The sequence below is a fragment of the Protopterus annectens genome, chromosome 3.part0 (assembly GCF_019279795.1).
Source record: "Protopterus annectens isolate FY-2018-M chromosome 3.part0, PAN1.0, whole genome shotgun sequence".
Lineage (NCBI taxonomy): Eukaryota > Metazoa > Chordata > Ceratodontiformes > Protopteridae > Protopterus > Protopterus annectens.
In genome coordinates, this window is record NC_056731.1 from 1195115330 (window position 1) to 1195137523 (window position 22194).

Genomic DNA, 22194 nt, shown 5'->3' on the forward strand with positions numbered 1-22194 from the left:
AGGGCCTTATTGCTAGCCCTAATGCTCTTTAACTACCTCCACCCTTCCTTAGCTTTGGGAATCAACCCAAATGTGATGACTGCAACAGTGAAACACGAAGAGCATAGTACAGTTGTGTACACTTACCATAAATGTAGATGTTCGAGTGTATTCACTGTTGCAGTCCTGGTTACCCTCCCTCCAGCCACCTGACTTCTCTTGACTTTTACCTTTCCTCTTTGTTTGGCATATACTATATTATGTGTATTTGCTTTTTGCTGGGGGTGTTCCATACCATATAATTGCTTCCTATTGTGGGGGCACCTGACATTTGGGGCAAGAAAAACTGATGTAATGGCGTCGGTTGCATGTTTTATACCCCTGACAACCTGACGTCATGGAAGAAGTGACAGCATCCAATGCATAAATCTGAAGACTCTGGTATTAAGGCCGGCTGAGGGCTACCTACAGGCAGATAACCCAAATGTGATGACTGCAACAGTGAATACACTCAAACATCTACATTTATGGTAAGTGTACACAACTGTACTTTTAGGAGCAGAGTCTCCTAACTACTTATCGCTGTGATGGCTGAGGTGCCATCACATGCTGCTTGTCTGGGACATGCCTGGTATGTTCCCAATGATACTGTGTGTACGTATGTGTACATATATATATATATATATATATATATATATATATATATATATAAATATATAAATGGTTCCCCTTCATATGATTGAAATAACATAAGCCTGAAAACAAAAGCCTGAAAACTCAAAAGCCTGAAATTCAAAAGCCTGAAAACACAAAAAATACATATACTGACTTTAAACAACATAAACCATATTAATTTCCACTAAGTATAAGCAGGGGGGCTTGCCCCCCCATGATGAAGCCTATGTTTAGTGGGTGAAAGCGCTTAACCTCAATTGCCATTAAAGAAGATTTTTATAGTATTGCTGGTGTGCTTGACCTTGTTGTGGTGCTGTTCGTGACCCTTGTGCGTTTGTGTTTTGGATGAGGAGTTTATGGTCGAAAGAACGCTTGTTCATTTTCAGGAGTTGTTTCTCAATGAAACAGTTGTTAAAAAAGTGGTTACTAGGAAATGACAACTGTGAATGGTTCACATTTAGGTAGGATTACTGGGTTTAATGAGGATGCTGAGGGGGCATCTGTGACTTCGATTTTTTGTGTAAAGGATACCCTGATTATCTTACCATAATGAATACTAGGGAGGTGTTAGAGCTGGAACCTAGACATAGTATTGGTAAATTCCATCATGCCCTATAAGGTATGCAGAATGGCATTAGGTGAAATTCATATACTGAGCAATAGAAATTATTAACTGAACCAAGGAAATTGTGAAATATGTTGGATATATTGTTTCCTTTTCATGGGTTAGATGTTTATAGCTGAATAATTTAAATGTACTTTTCTGTTCTCCGTGATGTTTATAGTTTTATCTGTAACTGTACATAATACTGGTTGTCCAATAAAATTTGTTAAATAAAACAAATCAGATAGGCCTTCTTATAGTCTGCAGCTCTCAGTTCGGGAATTAATCACTTCCAGGCAGAATTCACATAACAATTCACAGAAATTACTTTCTGCAAATGTGTGAACAGTGGTTGAAAAACTGTTACCCTTTCTCTAAGTTTATTTATTTTGTTCAAAAACCCGTTGACACTTTTGTCCTATCACGTTTTCCTTGTCCATTTCCTCACTAGCTTAGTTTTATTTCTTAGTTTATATAAATTTCCTGTTTTCCTTTGTACTCTTAAAAATAACATCCTGTCAGTACTTCTAATTCTAAACTCTAAAACATGTCACCCTTCTACTAAACTGTGATTTATACTGTGTTGCATATTACTCATGTTGGATTTTGCAGCACTTTGTTCTACATTATTTATCTTTCTAGTTTTGAATACGTATTCAGTGTAATGAATTATTTCCCACACTGAAAACTTACTTGCATTACTGCAGTTTAACCATTTTACTGTCAACTTGCATGACATTGATATCATGGTCCACATGAATATTGTGATAAAGAATTAATTGAATGTATGCCTACATAAAACCTCTTTGGTTGATAAGTTTGCTGTTTGGAAATTGTTAATCGCATCTCTGTTTAAAATTTTGACTGATGATAATTAATTGTGTTATGTTTTTTATATGCTTTATAAAAATCTGAATGCCTCTGTTTGTCTTTAACCCCTGGCAGAGTATGCCTGTGAAGGGTCTTTGGACCAACCCACTTACCTGTTTAACAGCCAACTAGCTAATTAATATATACTAATATATTTTTGGTCAAAGGTGCTTGACAGTGACAAATAGTGTGGCCCAGTGATGGACTTTTTCCAGGTTGTTGCTAAGTAAGCATATTTCAGTAGTACAGCAATTGTATGTCCCTCACAAGGCACAGTGAGTGAGACAAGCAAAAGAGAAATCTCAGAGCCTAGGTGATAAATTTGTCAACATCATGTAGAAGTTAAATACATTGGAGCCACTGGAATTCAAGTTGAAAGAGCAGCCTTCACAATTAATGCTGTTGAGAACATATGTTGCATTATGTAGTGCTTAGTACTACAAACGAGAAGGGACAAAGGGGAAATTCGTTATTGAAAGGCAGAAGAACATGGAGAGTCACTGCCATTGTAAAGACTGTGTGAGTAGAAAGGCTGTACCTTTCATTTATTCCATCAATTTTGCATTTCATTGGTTCATAGCATTTGAAATCTACTGTTTAATCACAATGCATCTTGATGTCGCCTATTATGCTTTCACTTTTTAACCACTTCCCAAAATTATTTTCTGCTTTGTCTGCTTTATGTATACAGTTTATTCTTTGTTATCCGTCCTATTTTAAGCAGTGCTGTATTCTTCTGTAGTCTACAGTTATTAAGCATTTATGTTTGATTACAGTACTATGCTTCTGAATATGTATCATGTCTAACTACCTATGTTTTATTTATTCTCTTATTCCTTCTATTAAGTTTAACTGAATAGTGAACTAGTCTGAAAACCATTTACAGTCACAACCCAGGCCAGTAGGCATAAACAAATGGTAATACATTTTGTATGAGAATATGCAGAACATTCATGGAATGTACATGGACATATAATACATTTGATACGAGTGTAAGCATTAATATATATATAGATTCTTTTATACACATATTTTTGCTATACATATAATAATTCATCTAAACAGAAAAATGCAATGGAGTGATATTATGCGCAAAGAACTACATAGGATATGTTTGATATGATAGCATGAATAATATGCATAGATTAATACATATGTGATGCCTCACCACTGGCAACAGTAATCAGGGAGTCTCAATCCTCATCACTGACAACAGTGGGGTACATACATTGGGAGGATGACAGGTACACACACAGTATTTCCAGATGCAACTTTCTGCATTGTACAATTTCCCTTAAGAGCACACAGAGACCACAATCAGTCCAGGGCCGGTTTCTCCCTCTTTCTCCAGATCCCTAATAAGACTCCCCACTGCCACAGCTATAGAGTTGGGATCTCAGCTGAGTGGTCAAGCCAAGACCTCCAGCACCCTCTTTGTCCAACCAGTGCTTCGTGCCACTGCCCAAGTAGCTGACACACACACTCTTTGAGGTTAGCTATGCCCCCCTTCTGTCCAGACTATAAGGTACAGTTTTCGCTGCCACCAGCCAACTCTTTATCAGCTGCTTTAAGGCCTTCAACAAAGGGTGTCCAGTCTTACTGCGTAATGTTATTGTTTAATACAAATTGTAATTTGACCAAGAGCAAGGCTATTAGGAGTGGCCTACACAGTGTCACCAAATAAATATGCAAGTACTCTCAGAACTTAAATATGTCTCACAAATATCAGCCAGAATGAAAGGTTTAAATATATTTAATAATAAATAATAAAAGAGCAAGAAAATAGTATATAATCACAGTAACATCAGAGTTCAAAATCATAAGAAATTTAAAACAGCATTGCAGGACAGTTTCAAATAAATAAAGAAAAACATCTAAATTAAGCTTTGTTATATTCCTGACTATATCTAGAGAACTACTATATCCTAGTTAATTTACAGAGCAAGCAAGGTAGATGTGGTGAATGGGTCTTCTTGTTAGGTTAAAGACAAAATACAGAATACTTAGTCTCTCTCAGAGAGTTTTTAAATTAATATATCAAATATTACTGCTGGGATAGCCTGCAGAATGACATAATTTCTTGTCATCTGACTGTATCCCAGGTGAAAAACCATCATTGATGCAGCTGGTAACATTTAGCATCTACCTGTGAAAATACATGCCCAAGGGCTTTTCCTCAAATCATGGTACTTGCTGGAAGTCATAAAACAATAAAACATTTGCAAGACAATGCAGAGATCCTCTAGTTATAGACACTGTGTCTGTTACTGCACTGAAACTGATAAACAACATAATTTTATTACGTGGCCATAAGGTAATTTAATTTTCTGCTATTTTTCTGAAGTTAACCTCTTGTGTTTCATTTTCCATTGTTAAAATATATACATCAAAACAATTACAATAGTGTATGTACATTTCTGTTCTTTTCCAGTATGGTACACTGTGGTTAAACTTTTAAGCTCAGTACTTTACAAACCCATTTCAACACACACTTCTGTACCAGCAGTTTGATAGTCACATAACATACAGTTCTAATACATTTGTAACATAAGCATCTTACATATGAACATGTTGACATTCGCAAATGACACATAACCATTTACAAAATTCCACACAGCTGTGCTGACCGTATCTCTTTTTGTTACACTTGTATATAAATTATGTTAATATTCACAAATGACATATAATTATTTACAAAATTCCAGCTAGATGGGCTGGCAGTATCTCCTTTCGTGACAACATATATGCCTGTTATAGTTAGTATTATTCATACATAGAGTAGAATGCTTTAAAGGAATGTGTTGTCTCTTATATTTTAATGCATGTTCTTTCTGTCTGTTCTTTTATTTCGTACATTATTTGCTTTTGCCCTGTGTCTAAACTTGTGACTGAGAAGCGTGTTTGGACCAGCTCTTCTATCTAGCTAGCAAACAAACAAACAATAAATAAATATAAAAATAAGACTAAGAAGAAAAAGAAGGGATTTTTATGGTATAAGTAGCAGGTAAAAGAGATGCTTGCTGATAGATTTGGCAGGGATAACCACAGAATACATTTTTCCTGTCTAAAGTAGTTTTGTACTGAAGTATAGCCTATGAGATGGAACTTAACATTGGTACACATGTAGCCACCTAATACTATAAACAAACATGCAAACAGAATAAAAAAGATAGGGCTAAGGGGCATACTTCAGTTTTCAGTATGTCCCCAGAAATCACATTGTGCAGATTAGATATGGGGACCAAGATATTAATGGTTAACTAGAAAAGGTGTTTCCAGAGTTCTACTGATAGCCTATTTCCTTGCTTATGTCCCCAGCTAAATGAAAATATGGTTGGTAAAAGCTGGGAAGCTGTAAGGGTGTTTGTATACAAGTACTCCATGTAAGTAGCATCCTCTGTGGGATTTTACATAATACATAGTTCTATTTCTGTATTTCTCTTAAGTCATAGCACTGTCTTACTTACACTTATGTCATTTCTTTTGTATCCAGGCTTGGAATCCCAGAGCTTGGCATTGATGAGAAGTACCATATGATCTTACTAAACTATGGACATGACATTGAAATGGTCTCTAAGATTTATACAAAACAAAAGAATGAACCCCCAATTGCTCGTGATATGCCTCCTATTTCAGGTAAGATTCTTTGGGCACGTCAGCTGTTCCGAAAGATCCAGGAGCCTATGGACCTTTTCCAGCAGCATCCTACGCTCTTACAGACTGCAGATGGAAAACGTATAGTTCGAAACTACAACAAAGTGGCAAAAGTTCTTCTGGAATTTGAAGTACTGTATCACAGAGGCTGGCTTAAACAGGTATGACACTATGTATAACAGAAAGGTCTAAAGTATGGTGTAGTAAATGTTGCTTTTAAAGTGCACTGCTTATTACGTGTGGATATAAAAAAAAAGTACACAATTTATACTTATTTCCTGAGTACAGATTACACTGAAGGATATAGTCAGGTATTTCTACTCAGTTGATCACATTTTTTTTCTGAGCATCTTTCAAAAATATTATTGCTGCTAGAATCCAGACCATGTAGAACAGCATTTTCCAATATGGGGAGATGGCATCACTGTGGAGGCTTGGTTCTATTTTTTTTTTTACTTGAAATATTAACTTTTTGGTAGTGTTTTAAGTTGGATCAGGCTAAATACAGCATAATTAAGCAGTAACCGATGAGTGGATGTGGGTATATTGAGGATTTACTAATGGCTGATGCTCTTTGATCACAAGGGCAAAGCCTAAGTGATTAAACAAAGCCAACCATGGGTAAATCTTCATATACCCACACCCACGAGTCAGTTATTGCTGTTATATAATGACATTATTTAAGAAAGAAATTGCTTACTTTTCTTAAATAATGTATTTGTACAACAGTGCCATAGTGTTCCTCTGTGTTGCTTCCTCATTCTTCCATGTTTTTTGATGTACTACACATGCGTATGGGACTTACGTTCCTATGCTTGCACAGTACATCAGTGCTGTTGAAAACAAGCAACAGAAAAAAAAAGATTTATGTTGCTTTTTTCTTTTCCTTTTTTTCTTTAAATATTATAAAAGCTAGACAGTTTAGAGGTACATGACAGGGCAAAAATACAAGGAACATTGTGTGTTACTTTAGTTTTGCAGACCATACCTGATTTTCCTTGTATTTGCTATGCCCTCTGTACACACCTCACAACCTCTTAGCTCAAGAAATCTGGACAAAGCCTTAAACAATGGGGTATAAAGGTTCCAAAATAATGACCAATGTAAATGTCACTCTTATAAACTTAGGTGCTAGAATAACAAAATTTATGCTATCATGCACTTCCTGAAGGATATGAATTCTGAAACTGAAATGTGTGCTGTTATTTACTGACTTCACTCCTCAGTGATTTGTTGGAAAACCACAAATTTTATGAAGGACGTACCAAAAATATGAGACAAAAATCTGGACATTCTGTAAAAATCTGGACAGCTGAGATGTATACCTCCATTGCATATACTAATAGAAGAAAGTCCAGTCGCATGTCAGCAACCAGACTTTTTTTCTATTGGTATATGCTCGATTTACAACAGACATGCTGGTTGAGCTGACCAATCAGCATACATGTTTTTGAATAGTAATGAGCTGTCATTGTACAATAATTTATATCTGCATTTAACAGTATGTCATTTGTGAAAGAAATAATATACCAGGATAAATGCTGGTAGTTGCAAATGTGCATGTCTGTTTACTAGGGGAAAGGAAACTCTGTTTCTCTACAGTGTAGCATTTTCTTTTTTATATGGGGAAGGCCAGTATAATTTTACAATATCTAGGAGAGGTTCTTTGTAATAGTCTGAGAATCTGTGATATAAAATAGGAATATCTGCAAGTTCTGTACTATACATTTGAAAATATCATGCTTAAAGATAGAAATGTTCTTCTAAAACTTTCCAAACCGCCTTTTAATGAATCTAGAGGCAACAGGTGGAAACTGAAATCAGTTGCACATTTCTTGAGACAACAATATTTGGAGTGATGCTTCATTTTTTTAATGTTAGAATGGTTGAGGGACAACTACTTGATGTATGGCTATACCAATGATTGCATTCATTTTAAAAAACGGGATTGTCAGTAACTGAAATTTGAGGGCACAATGGAAAATCAACTTGACTGTACAGCTAGATTGTGTTGTATGTATTTTTTTACACTTATTTTGGTTTGCATCTGAATGTGGTTGGATTTAAGTCTACTTAAAGTATATTACTCTAGAATCAGGAAGTGGCTGAGATGGAAAGGTATGGCTTAGATGTAGTGTAATGTCAGATTGGCTGCTACTTCTGATAAAGGAAGTTATAAAATGGAATAGTATGAGTTACAGAGAAAAATGCTGGAACTCCATTTAGACCTCTGACTGCAACAAAGGGCAAGATAATACAGAACATACTTCAGTGTGGCTTTATTGTCTTCAAATATCTCTCCTATTGGTTATTTTTGTTTCAAAACAACTTTGTTCAGTTTGGTTTTATTCTCTTCAAACATATCTCTTATTAGTTATTTTTGTTTAAAATTTCCATAGAGTGTAAGACAATATGAGTTGTGTAGTGTAACATAGTACTAATTTACTTGTTTGTGATTTTCTACTTTTTCTTTATATCTGCTTACATAAATGTGGAAAATGTGTCCCAAGCTGTTGTTTGTGTCAGACTGACCTAAAAGAGCTAATTTTACTGCCTGCTCTAGTCCTGTTCTAAGCCAGTTATAGAAAGGCATAAAGACTGCAAGCTAGGAGCAGTCAATAAACCCCCAAATGACTTAGCCATCCTGCAGGAAGGTTTGTCCCAAATAAATAACTGATTCCAAAATCATGAACTGAAACTAAATGCTAAAATAATTGTACTATTGTTTCCTTTGGAAATGTATCTACCTCAGGGAGCTGCCATATTGACAATTCCTTAAGAGGTGACCTGTAGATAATTTAAGGGGACCATACCTCTCAACCTGGAAGCATCAAAAATCTGGACAAGGCCCATGAAAAATAGGTACAAATCTGTACACTGATTAACATCTAATTTGCATACATAATTACATAACCCCACCCACTCCAAATGGCATTGTGGGATACCAACTTTCAAATACAAACTGAAGAGCAGGCAACCAAAATATGGCACCAGAGTCCCCATGCACGCAGCCATTCCAATGTCCCATTATCTGGCTATTTCGCCCCATTTACCATAATGTGTGCATACTGCTTTACTTCTACAATGATTATTTGGATTTTATTTTTACAGCACAACAATGCACAAACACTAACAGACATCTGGTAAACAAAGAAATACTGTATCACAATGAAAATAGACTTGGCATTAAAATTTCTCTGCCCTTGAAACTCACATTCATTGAAACAGCATTAAAACCCACACCACATCCAAAGAAAATGCATCTGGCCAGTGGTGGATAAAGATTACCTTTGGGCTGTTTTCAAATCATTGGCCCCTTGCACTGAAAACAAGAAACATACATGTGTTCTTTTCATTGATACACCTTCCTGACTTTATTAAATTGTATTCCTTGTATAATGCAGCACACTTGTTAGAGCGCATTTTAAATTTATTGTTTGAACATTTTTCTAGTAGACTGTACTGTAGGCAATGAAACAAAATGCATGAACCAATAATGAAAAAACTGCCCAGTTCAGAACAGTTCCATCATAAAAGTCTACTTCAACACCCACACTATAAATAGAGTGATAGCAGTGTAAGCCATAGGCATCTTGCACAGCTTCTCGCACTTTATTTCCAGTTTGACTACAGAGGAAGTCCACTGGGCTCAGGCAGCCCATTTTCAGTGGAGGCCCGAGAGGAAAAGCTCCATATTATAGAAATACAGTACAAATTACAATACAGATACTTATCAAGAAAATAAAATGTGTTCAAGACTTACTAGCACTTATTTTCAATTTCATTTTTTTTTTGGGGGGGGCAAAAGGTCAAAAACTAGGGACACATTTTAAACATTGCTTGTATAATTTTGTAAAGTTGCTAGAATAAAGTGTTGTGCTACCACCATGCATTTCACTAGTAGGTCTTGAGCCCAGCATCCTATGCACTACAGTTAGAGCAACATACCACTGTGCTAAAGCAGCAGTTTCATGAAAAATAAGAAGACTGAAACTTAATGGCTATCATTTAGTGAATTCATTTCTCACTTCTCACCACAGCTCTCAACCTCTTAGCAAACAATCTGGACAAACATTGGGGGAATACAAATTCAGTTCTCACTTCTCACCATAGCTCTCAACCTCTTAGCACAAAAAACCTGGACAAACAAAGCCAATAATGGGGGGCTACAAATTCATTTCTCACTATAGCTCTCAATTCATAGCACAAAAAACCTGGGCAAAGGTCACAAGTGGTGGTGGCTAGGGACTTTAGACTCTTTTTACCCTGTACTCAAGGTACAGGGTTTGAGCCTGAGTACCACACACACACACACACACACACACACACACACACACACACACACACACACACACACACACTTCAGAGGTGCACAACTCTATCAGAACATTAGCAAAAGGATTAGGAAAACTTTGGAGTACAGTAAAATGGTTTCTAAAAAAATATGTCTGGAATAAGTTACAAAGTAGGAAAGAATCTGCTGGCACAGTTACCTTAATTAAAAATGCAGCAGTAGATGGGGCAAACAAAAACTCAAACTATGATGGCAGGACAAATGCAGTTCTATCACGCATTAATGTCACATCAGATTAAGCAGGCTGAACGGCATTAGAAAGACTAAACTTAAGTGGCCTCAAGTAATGTGGTGCAACCAACTCTTGCCCAGAGTGGAAGGGACTCATCACAATGCGTGCCTGAGCATTAGAAATGTCACTAGTACATGAACAGACCTTTATCCTGTACAATTATGCAGTGAATATCTACATTAAATATCTCCAAGTAAACTTTAGAAATAATCCAGCACACAACGCAGATTTGCAGAGCACAGATCACATATGAATAATTAATACTAAGCAACCATCACTCAACCAGAATGTGCTTTGACTAAGCAAGGAATCCAGTTACAAACCTGGGTAACCACCTTTACCAGTTAAAACAAGTAATTTTTTTTAAAAATTAAATACAAAGTGCCAATGGCAGACTTGCGTATTCTAAATACTAACACATCTACAGAACTCTGCATCACTGGCACCTCAACATCTTCACTTAAGACTCAGGGACAAAGACATAAATAGGGATGGACAAATGCCCTTAATGAGGGACATTTTGTAATAAACAGAACAGGTTTTATACCAAAATGCACTTTCTGAAGAATAAGCATGTAACTCTAATGTCAGGCTTTGTCGACTGACTGCAATCCTTTGTGATTTACCACAAAGTCAAAAACTGAGACAAGACTGAGAAACCTTTTAGCTATACAAGATTTTGGAACAAGTTACACAAACAATCACCTGCCATAATTTTTTTTTTTGCTTCCTTCCTCCTGTATCTAAAACCATCTACTCCGTGTGTACAAACAACTGTACAGACACGTCACTAAAACATGATTATAATGCTACTTCTGGCTAAATAATAATTCAGCAGTTAGCTGTCACAATGTGTATTCAAACCACATTTCAATCTACCTTGTTCCTATAATGCCTTTTTGATTTATTGTTTTTTTCTGTTAGTTTCCTTGCTATGAAGAAGTTCTTCAGCATCAGCAATAATAGATCCAGCTCGTCCATATTTCTTCATAATCACAACCGTTTGTTGCTGTTCCCACTCACATTTGAGCAGCCAGGCACACCAGCAATGTGTGAGCTCCTTGACCTCAATTCCGACAGGCTGGTAGGGGGAGCTGACGTCATTGCACAGGCTGGTAGCCATGAGGGAGCTAACGTCATTGCTTACGCGATGACGTCAGCTTTAATGCCACTAAAATTAAAAAACAAAGAAAATAATACAAAAAAATTGGAAATGAAGGGGTGCCACTCTGGAATCATGGCACCCCTTCATTTGAACCCCAAAACCCGGTAAAAAACGAATAATTTGGCATGGTTAAGAGGTTTGGAGGGGACCCATGCATGGGATAAAACATTTAGGAGCTGCCTCTCTCCATTAGTAATACAGGAGGCAGACCTGGGGTACATTTTCTATTTTCCCCTGGTAACTATCAGGGACTTGGACACACAGACTGTAATCTAGCCTTTGACCATTATGTGTCTACAGTAGTGAGGAAATAATTCTGTGTTGTGCAACTTATAAACAAAGGTATGGCATCTAGGTCCAAGGAGGTCATCGTTCCATTGTATGCAGCATTCATTAGAGCTCTCATTGAGTACAGTACCCCTTTGGTATGTATCTAACTGCGTAGATCCAACGATTGGAATGTCTACAGAGGTTCCTTATGAAAATAATACAGGGAATAATGAACATGTTCTGTGCAGCCTGCCTCAAATCATTATCCCTGTATTTTGTCTCCTACAGGCTGTTGAGGGGAGATATATGCCTGGCTTACAAGACATTGTCAAACCCCACCCTGATGGACTTCCTGCATATCCACAAAACAAACAGCACAAGCTCATACATTTAGAACTCGCCTGTGATATAAATAGGACCTGCTGTAGATAATAGGGAAGTATCACAGAGACGTCCCTTTCTCTATGGAACAGGCTCCCCATCCTTGTGAAGTAGAGATACTCCCTAACCCAATTCAAGTATAACTCAGACAATTAGATGGAGAACAGGAAATTCATCCCTGGTTTGGTACCTATGTCTCTAATGGCCACAGGCAGCATGTAAATGATTTATCTCCAAGACCCTTGCTTGTATTTTGTTTTAATCTGCCAAACTCCTGCCTACACTTATTGGGGGTACCAGAACTTGTCAGAAATTTGGGATGCAGGGCTAGGCTTAAAAAGGGCTTAGTGGCCTTTGGTGCCTAATACACATCTATGACCTTATGAACCTATGACCAAGTTGTTCGGGATTTTGGAACTTATGTGGACAGTGACCTAAGTTTTGACTGACATGTGTCCTTTGTTCTAAGAAAGTTCTATATTGCACAGCTTATAAACAAAGGGATTGTGTCTATATCTAGAAATGTCATTGTCCCCCTTTATTCAACCCTCATTAGGCCAATCATTAAATAACATGTCCACTTTGGCATATATCTGTCCAGACATGTGCAACAACAGGAACACCCACATATATACTGAAAGGATACAAGTCCAAAACAACATGCCCTGCTTGGACCATTTGAAAGCCCTGTCACTGTACTTTGCATCCTATAGAATGCTAAGAGGTGACCTGTGTCTTGTATACAAGGTATATTCTTAATCATTAGTTATGGATTTACTGCACATCAGCAAGTCAAATGGCATTAGAAGTACTCAGTCTAGAGATCTAAATCTCTTCTGCAACATCAACAGAATAGTTTGGAGGGAGAGGTACATCTCACAGAAATGGAACGGACTCTTTATCCACCTAAAACAAAGTTCATGCCTGTCCCTCTTCAAGTGCATCTTGGGTCTATGAATGGGTAATGTACCCTAGGTCTGCCTCCTGTACTACTAATGGACAGAGGCAGCTCATAAATGCTTTACCCCATGTAAGGGTCCCCTCAAATTATCTGTGGTATAATTCCAATTATTTTCATTAGGGGTAGTACAAAATTATTGGCCATTGTATGTATAATGTCATTCTCTAACCAAATGGAATATATTAATTTGAGCACAAAAGAAAGGAAACTGGCTAGGATTAAAATGGCCTGCAAGGGTAGCTAGCCTAGTACTTACCTTTGAACCTATGAACTTTGCTGAATGGATGCTTTGAGGAGAATGTTAGATTTTTCTGGAAACAGCTTCTCTGTTAGCAGCTTGGGGAGGGGGGTGGTTGTCTTGCAGTAAGACGTCTTGAAACTGTGGGCTGCTTAGCCACTATTCTTGCAGTACACAAATATAAGTACATGTCAAAAAGATAGCTGGCACCCATATTTCACACAGTCAGTGATGCTTATTGTAAAGGTTTCTCTTTTCTTTCTTGTTTTAAATTTCTCTTCTAATAAGAAAGTCCCATGGGATTACTGACATTATTACCTCATTCTTTCCTGAGTCAGGATCTGCTATGGTATGTATCCGATTGCAGAAGAGAGTGATGCATTTATTTAATTTTCCTGTTTTTTAGTTTGTAGGAAGCACTGCAAGAACATTTAATACTGTGAAATTCTGTTTAAGCTAAGCCATTCTAAATTATTTCATTCTTGTGTTTTTGGAATATTTGTGGTTATTGTTGTTCCTTGGAAAAGACTCTGTATCACATCAATGGCTCACCTTGTCAAAATGGCAGTGTTTGAGAGTGATCCTTTTCTTCCATATTATTGTTAGTACAGAGGTGATTTGTGTAAGTAAGGGTATGTGGAGGTATGGATGGTGCAGCACCATAACAACCAATTGATATTTAGAGATTTTAGATGAGCTCTGTCTTGCTTACTGCCATTTTGATGAAATGAGTTACATTGACGGTCATGAATCTGTTTAGAACTTGTGTTAGAACAGTCTGTGGTACCACTTTCCTCAAAACAACTGCTTCATGTGCTTGGTCTCATATTTTGTTTTACATTTTACCCGAATTGACTTTTCCATGTGGATACAAAATGCCATTTAATACATACATAAATAAATAGAGGTACTTTCCTTAGTCATGAGTCAGCTATATCTTACTGCTGAACTCAAAAGATAATAAACCAAGTGTTTGCCATCTTAGTCTTGTATTAAGAGAATTTTGGTACTGTGACTTTTCAAGATGGCTGCACATTGAGTAACAGCTAATTCTATCTCTCCCAGTGTGAAAACAGAAACTTAGCAGAGAAAGCCAGTGGATCTATACTTCTGGGTAAATTCAAGTAGCTGCATAATAAGTGCACTGCCTGGATGCCAGGAAAAAAGAAATACAGAGGACCTGAGGGAAAATCAGCTACAAAAGTTAAGGAAAAAACACTGACTGGGAAAGGTACTACAGCTGTTCAGCAAAAAAGCAGTGCATGCTTCAGACATGACTTCCAGTAACCTAGAGGAAACTAGAAGACAACTGCATAAAGACCTGATTAAAATAAATGAAACACTGATGATGTATATCCACTCAAACAAGAAAAGTCTGGAAAAATGGAAGAAGTTTTAAACAGTATTCAGATGAGGTGATAAAACTGCAAAACTCCAGAAGTTGAAATGAGGCAAAGGATGAATATGAGACTGCACAAGAAGAGATGCTTCAAAAAGTAATAGAATTAGAGGACAGTGCACGTAGGGGAAAACCTGAGATTTTCTACTGTACCAGAGAAGCTGGAAGGAACAGACTATATTAATTTTATGAAATGACAAATAAGAAATTGGATTAGTATTCTACCAAGTGTTTGCCTGTGTCTGCTGTAGCTCAGTGGTAATTCAATTCACAGCAGGAATTAATTGAAAGGGCAACATGATATGTATGCTCCAAACCTGACCATGAGAAATCAGCCTAGATCTTTAATAATAAAGGTGCAAACTTACCAGCAGAAGGAATTGATTCTGATAAAACTGTGAAAGAAGGACAAAGTAGTAAAAGTGTGAGATAGCAGAGTATTTGTAGAGAGTGACCACTCATTGTACTCCAGGCAGAAGAAGAGTAAGTGTATTCCATTATTCAGGAAATGTCAAGAAGCAGACATGAAATTCAAACTGCTGTACCCAAATATATTCAAAATATTTTTCCCTGGAGGGACAAAATAATTTTTTGATGAAGTACATGCTAAGAAGGAAATACCAAAGTTTGTCCAACAAAACGTGAGCTGTGAAACAGGAGGAGATTCTGCTACATGTTCTTCTGGTAATAAAGAGCACAGAGAGACTGTGCCAGTGAAACCTTTTCAAATGTTTCAACAGAAAAAGCTTGAGAGAAGGAAAAAAAAAAACACAAGAGCTGACTAGAAGAATCAAACGTACATGAGACAGGATTTTGGAGATGGAGATAAACAGGAATAAAACCAGTAACTTGGAAATTGAGAAATGTGGGAATACAAAGCAATAATTATATTTCTGAAACATGACAGAACAAGCAAATCTGGAAATATTGGACTTTTTTGGACTTTGTTAAACATGTAAGGGACTCTAAGGCATATATCCTACTTCATGTCATTAATGTTTGGAAAAATACTTAGGAGAGAGGAAGAGGAGGGAGACAGTTAACTGTAAGTAAAATCAAATTTTTCTTAATGGTACTATTTTAATAGCACACAATTTTCTTTGTATACTGTAAAGTAAAGTTTTCTCAGTTATTCTAAGTGTAATGGGTATAAGAATGAAAATAGGTGTTCCTGTTTTTTTTTCTTCCTTTTCCCTTCTTTTGTGTTTCTCCTTGTTCAGTTTAAAAAAATCTAGACACTGCAATATAAAAAATCTGGTTAAAAGAGCTTAAGAAAAGCAAAATTAGTGTGCTTTTCATTCTTGTATAGAGGAATGAATGGATTAAGACCCTTAGCTTGATCTAGTAATGCATTTTAAGAGAAAGGAAGTAAACGAAAAAGAATATTTAATATTATAAGGCTTTTTTTCTAGTAAATAAATTTATGCTTAGCAATTTTGTAACTGGTTCTTGTGTTTCTAGGAGGCAATCTAATAAAGAGAAATGGCTAGGAATAATGTTCTCTGAAAACATTCAGGTGTTTTCCCAGCTGTGAGAGCTGTAAAGATAAGGAAAATCAGATAGCACTTAGAAGCACAGGCTGCACCATGCGTCTTAGCATGGATAACCTTACTTGTAGGTTAACTCAAGTTTGATTGACAATTTGGAACATTTGTTCTTGTTAGGAGGGTAGAACTTCAATATTTGAAGATGTATATAGTTTTGTATGTTATTAAGTTAATAGGTTTTAGGGAGGTATTGGGGGTGCATTTTTGAGGGCTTTCAGTAAAACAAAAAGTTTTGTAAGTTGTGACATAGCTCAAGTAGATATGACAAAAAGCAACTGTATAAAATATCAACCTGTCAAACAGTGTATGCGTGTAACACAAAAGCTGGAACTAGACATTTAACAAAAAAGCTGTTATACATAAAAGGTGGGAATAATAACTTTTTAAGAAAATGATGCTTTCTGTAATGTCTTTAAATGCCAATGGTCTCAAAGATAAATACAAAAAAGAAAGAGTAGTGAACTATATTACATAATGTAGAGTATAAATAGCTATGCTACAGGAGAAACACTTGGAAAGAACTGAATATGTGAATTTGATAAAGAAGAGTTTTCAGGATGGTTATTCAGTGGAATACCTGGGGTAAAGGAAAAGAGGAGTACTTGTATTAATTGCAAGAGGAGCTCCAATAGTGATAGAAGAGGATAAAAAATATAATAATGGTAGATTTGTAGTACTAAGGGGCTAATGGCAAGGGAGGAGGATTACACTGGCATGTATTTATATTCCACCTAAAACTGCTATAATGGAGCTTAGGAAAATTCTGGGAGAAATAATCAGCTTTCAGCAAGGAATATTATAAGTGAGGACTTGAATATGATTTGCAGCAATGAAGATTTGTCTAGGTGCCCAGAAGGGAAAGTATAAGAAAGAAGGGTAGACTTTTGAAGAAGTTTATGAAAATATTTGGCATGGAAGATGTGAATATATTACTAGCAGTTCGGAGTGAATGTAACATATTATTCTCCAAGATACAAAAACTCCCCTAGGCTAGACAGAACAACATTTTACAGGAACATGTGCATTTAATTGAAGGTCTTTATACACACCCAATAACAATTTCAGATCATGCACCAATAATAACTAAAATAAAAATACAGGATAATGAAGTAAAACTGAGACACTGGTGCTTTCCCACTTAGCTGTTGAAAGGAGAGTAATTTAGCGAATGGGTAGTGGAAATTATTCAGGAGCTATTAAAGAAAAAAAATTCTTCTGAAAATATAGCTAGGGAGTGCGTTAAAATTAAAGTGGAGTTTAAAAATAGGGTGAAAAAAGGGAGATATGGTTAAGAAGTAGCAAGAACTATTTAGAAGAACTGACAAATTGTTAAACCATTGCAAAGTATGGGAATCCCACAGAACAAGAAGAGGAGCAACTGCAAATTGCTGAACAGAAAATAAGGGATTACCTCAATAATATGCTTGGGCTTATAAAGATTGCTATTAAGCAACTGTTTTGTGATAACTCTAGAGCACAAAAACGTTTAGCACACTTACTCAGTCAACAGAAAGTAGAAAGGGCAGTCTCCAAGCTTAGGGAGCCTATAATAAGGAAGATAATAAGAGAGCCTATAGAAGTATTTGAAATATTTTGGAAATTCTATGAAAGTCTTTGTAAAACAGAAAAATATGGAAATCAAGAAAAGGTACAAATGGAAATGTTTATGGAAGACTTAAATATGCCAAGGTTAGAGGTAGATGAGGTTCAGTTACTAACAGTAATTGAGGAGATGAGATAAAAATGGTGATGTATAACCATTTGGATACTGAGGTTGTGGGCATGGTACCATATTCTTCTCTTTGCCTACAGGGAATTCACAAGAGCCATATTTCTCTGCAGTTGGATGTCATTTCAGCCATGTGTCCCCAATCAAGTGTACCACATGAAAAAGTCACACTGCCTAGGCGCATGAACCCAACTCAGTCATGACATACCACAATGATTCATGGAAAATGCACAAAGATTACATGAAATACTGAAGACTTGTTCCAGTCTAGACAGAAAAGGTTCCAAAATTCTCTCTCTCTCTTTTTTCTAACAAGAAACATCTTTATTAAATTATCAATTACAACATAGGCAATCATACATTATATAAATGAAAGCAAACCGTATCAACATAGTCACAGTTTCTAGTATTTTACATTACAGACCGTACTGACATAATTGTAGTTGCAAACATTATATGTCACTCATAATGTACAAAATCATTGTCTGTCAGATATTGCATAGCTCATTCAAATCCTGCCTTCTTTTAAACCTCATTCCTCCTCTGTATGCATTGTTTCCACAGTTGCCATTTTTTCCTATGTAATTTGCTCCTACACTTTACTAAAGATCCCAGTTCCAGTTGTTTTATCTCTGTTACTATATTCACTACTTTTAGTTCAGCTGATTTCAACTTTGATTTCCATTTTCTAGCCACCATAATTAGACTCAGCAAGGCCTTACTATGTCTAGGCAATTCTGGTTATGTATCGTAGCTCAGAAAAATAATTTCCCTAGTTACAACAATTTGCTCACTCAGTATCTCTAACAGAGTAGTGTGCAGGGAAAATTTCAAGTCTGCCAGGTCATTACATTCCCAGAAAATATGTTCCAAATTACCTCTTTCTTCCCCATCACACCTCCAACATATGCTGTTTACCTGAAGAAAAATTCTCTGGAGTCTACTTGGAGTATAAAAATATCTATGTAAACATTTCCAAGCAAAAATCCTAAATCTTCTAGATTTTGTTGCATATTTGGGAGACAAACAAATATCCCCCATTGTTTCTTTGTGAATTGCTTATCCAAACTGTCTTCCCAATCCTTTCTAACCTCCTCTGACTACTTCTTATACTTACCGTGCAATATTTTGTAAGCTCTACTAATTATTCCTTTTTTAACAGCAGCTTCTATTTTAGATTCCACTAAAACCTCTACCAGTGTTAGTCTTTCATTTAGGACCCCCCTATTTATTTTTCTGTGCCTATACTCTTGATATCAATCCTATCATATCAATCTGTAACCTGCAGTCCAAATAAATTCTTGGCATCTTCCCATTCTATTACATTTCTGTCTATAGTTATTTGCTCCCAATACCTTGGTTCCTTTGCCAATTTTCTCCAATACATTCCTGCCCCCTCTTGCTATTGTCTGTATCCCTAGTTGCAGTCATCTCTATCGGCAGAATCTCCTTTCTCCATTCCCATGTTGGCTTAGTACTTAGAATACTTTCTGCTACTTTATGAACATAGCATTCTGTATGATTATTGTTATTCTCCTTAACGGTCTGCATCCAAAATCCCAGTCTCTCTTTGTTTCTTGAGATTCCCTCTTGTTTCATCATCATCCCTTTCCACTTTGAATTGCAGGTTTCTACTTGTGCTATGTATAGGAGCCTTAACTGTGTAGCTCTGAAATACCCCTTCAAATCAGGCAATCCCAATTCACCTTGTTCTAGTAGAAGAACCAGTTTATCCCACTTGACTCTTGCAGTCTTCCCTTCACAGATAAAATCCTTCAGCTGTTTATTAATTGCTTTCCATGACCTGTCCTCTGGTTGATAAACTATGCCTGACCTGTGTATAAGACTAAAGAAACTAAAAACAGTTTAACTGCTTGTATCTTACTATTGATATCCATAGAACAGAGCTTTAAATTTCTCAGGTTTTGTATCATCTTTTGTTTAGTTTCTTCTCACATATCCTTAGCTGCCACACCAAAATCATTTTTAATCCATACTCCTAAATACTTTACTTTACCATGCCTCCATAAATATGGATATTGCTGAACCAATTTGTGTGTGGGTACATGATTTACTGCTATTGCCTTTGTTTTAGCTTCATTAATTTTGTGTCCCAACAAAAGATCTGAAACTGTCTCAAAATGTTCCACAACACAGTAATGTCCTTTTCTGGTTTTCTGAGGTATAAAACAATATCATGTGCAAGTAGAGCAAGCTTTTCTGGACTACTGTACCAATTATATCCTTGAATTCCAGAGTGCCTGATTTTCTTTGCCAGTGGTTCTAAATGTAATGCAAATAACAAAGGGGAAAGAGGACAACTCTGCCCGGTTCCTCTGCACAAGCAGAAATTATCAGAGAGGAACCCGCCCACTTTATTCTTTGCCTCTGATTGCTCAGGTTCAGGCACCTAGACAGCGTGACTTTTCCATGTGGTACATTTGGTTGGGGACACATGGGTGAAATAACATTCAGCTGCAGAGAAATATGGCTGATGTGAATTCCCTGTGGGCAAAAAGAAGAATGCAGTTGCTCACAATTTTAATACCCAAATGCACAAAGGGAAATAATGTCCATGGCACCCAAGGCAACAGAGACAACTGGCAGCATGGCAAGCATCATCAGCAGGCTGGCCAGTGGGCATGTTAGTGGCAGTAAGAATGCAGTGCACAATGCGTAGTGCCTTTATAATTGGTGTGTGTGGGCCACTACCCACTTCACAGTGTCTAGGGAATATTACCTAAGATGCATATTGGAGCAGAAATGTGACCACAGTAGTTGCATAAGCATGTACTGTACACTGGGCACAACACTCTTCACTTCTACTGCCCCCATGCACTTGGTTAGTAAAGCAGTGAGCAAGGCAGTGTGTGTTCTCTTTACCCTCAGGGAATTCACAAAAAGGTAATATTTCTCTGCAGCTAAATGTCACTTTAGCCATGTGTCCCCAACCAAGTGTACCACAGGGAAATGTCTCACTGCCTAGTTGCCTGAACCCAATTCAGTTGATTACTAGTGTGTCCCTTCACAGCTTTGTAGGTTCCTGTTTAAAGTTACATTTTCGTGTCGTCTTTTGAGGGAAATTATTTAAACAGTTTAGCAGTATATTGAGGACTCTTAGTACTGAATGTCCAGAAGTCGTTTTAGAAATGGTAAAATCCAGGAACCAAATCTTTTAAACTACAGCAGAGGTAGACCATACATAAATGGTGTATTTGTAGTTGTCTAGTATTGTAATTGCTATTTATGTCTTATTTATCTGTTTGTTAAAACAAATTTCTTTTTTTTTTTAAAGTAAACTTAAAAGTCTTTGCTAATCTATTTTTGAATGTGGAAACTATTTTAAAAATTTGATGAGAATTTTTTTTTGTGCCATAAATTATAGAACTGCCAGTATGTTAACTGAGGCAGAGTATTGTGTTTGACTTCCTCAGCTGTGTTTAGGATTCTTGCTCTAATCTGAATATGCAGGCTGTAATTCATGTTCAGAAGTGTGAAGTTTATAAATAAAAATAAAATGTGATCTCTTGTTGTCAATTTTCATTGTTCCTCAAAAATGGGTTTGGATCTGACCCTCGGATCTAACTCTGCCTCTTTTTACAGCTTGTGGATAACGAAAACTCTCATGCTCCTTTCTTACCCTTAATGCTCTAGTCCCACACCATACAGATCTCGTTTGCCACCTTTACGTATGGACGTGGTCCCTGTTAGCTCTCAAGCTTTGTTGTTAGTTTGTGAATAAAAAAGTAGATTTATGTACATCTCTAACCTTTTCCTCTCTTGCCCTTTCTACACTTTTAGTGTAAGTTCTTAATACCTTTGTTGGTGTTTTCTTTTCCTTTCTTATACCCTTGCAGTAGCCTCTTTAGTTACCATCATTGGTAATTCTTTCCTTTAACTTTCTTATTTTTGTTTCTTAACAAAAAAAAAAAAAACACTTTTCCCTTTCTTATCTCCTGGTCGTATTAGTGGGAATGGCTGAAAAGCCATCAGGTTTTAAGAAGTGTAGGGCATATGGCCACAAGATTCCTTTAGCAAATGCACATGATTCATGCATTTACTGTCTAGGCCTAATCCATTTGAATACACCTTGTGAAATGTGTAGGACCTTTAATCCTTGGGACCTGGAGAATTGT

The 22194-nt window shown here is 36.6% G+C and overlaps 1 protein-coding gene across 1 annotated transcript in view; it reads left to right on the forward strand.

The window, feature by feature from the left end:
• Positions 1-22194, forward strand: part of LOC122797019 (dynein axonemal heavy chain 5-like) — a 68643-nt gene that overhangs the window by 26410 nt on the left and 20039 nt on the right. Inside the window, exon 4 of the mRNA XM_044065788.1 lies at positions 5622-5943. Coding sequence (XP_043921723.1) covers positions 5622-5943 — 322 coding nt within the window. The remainder of the gene's footprint in view (positions 1-5621; positions 5944-22194) is intronic.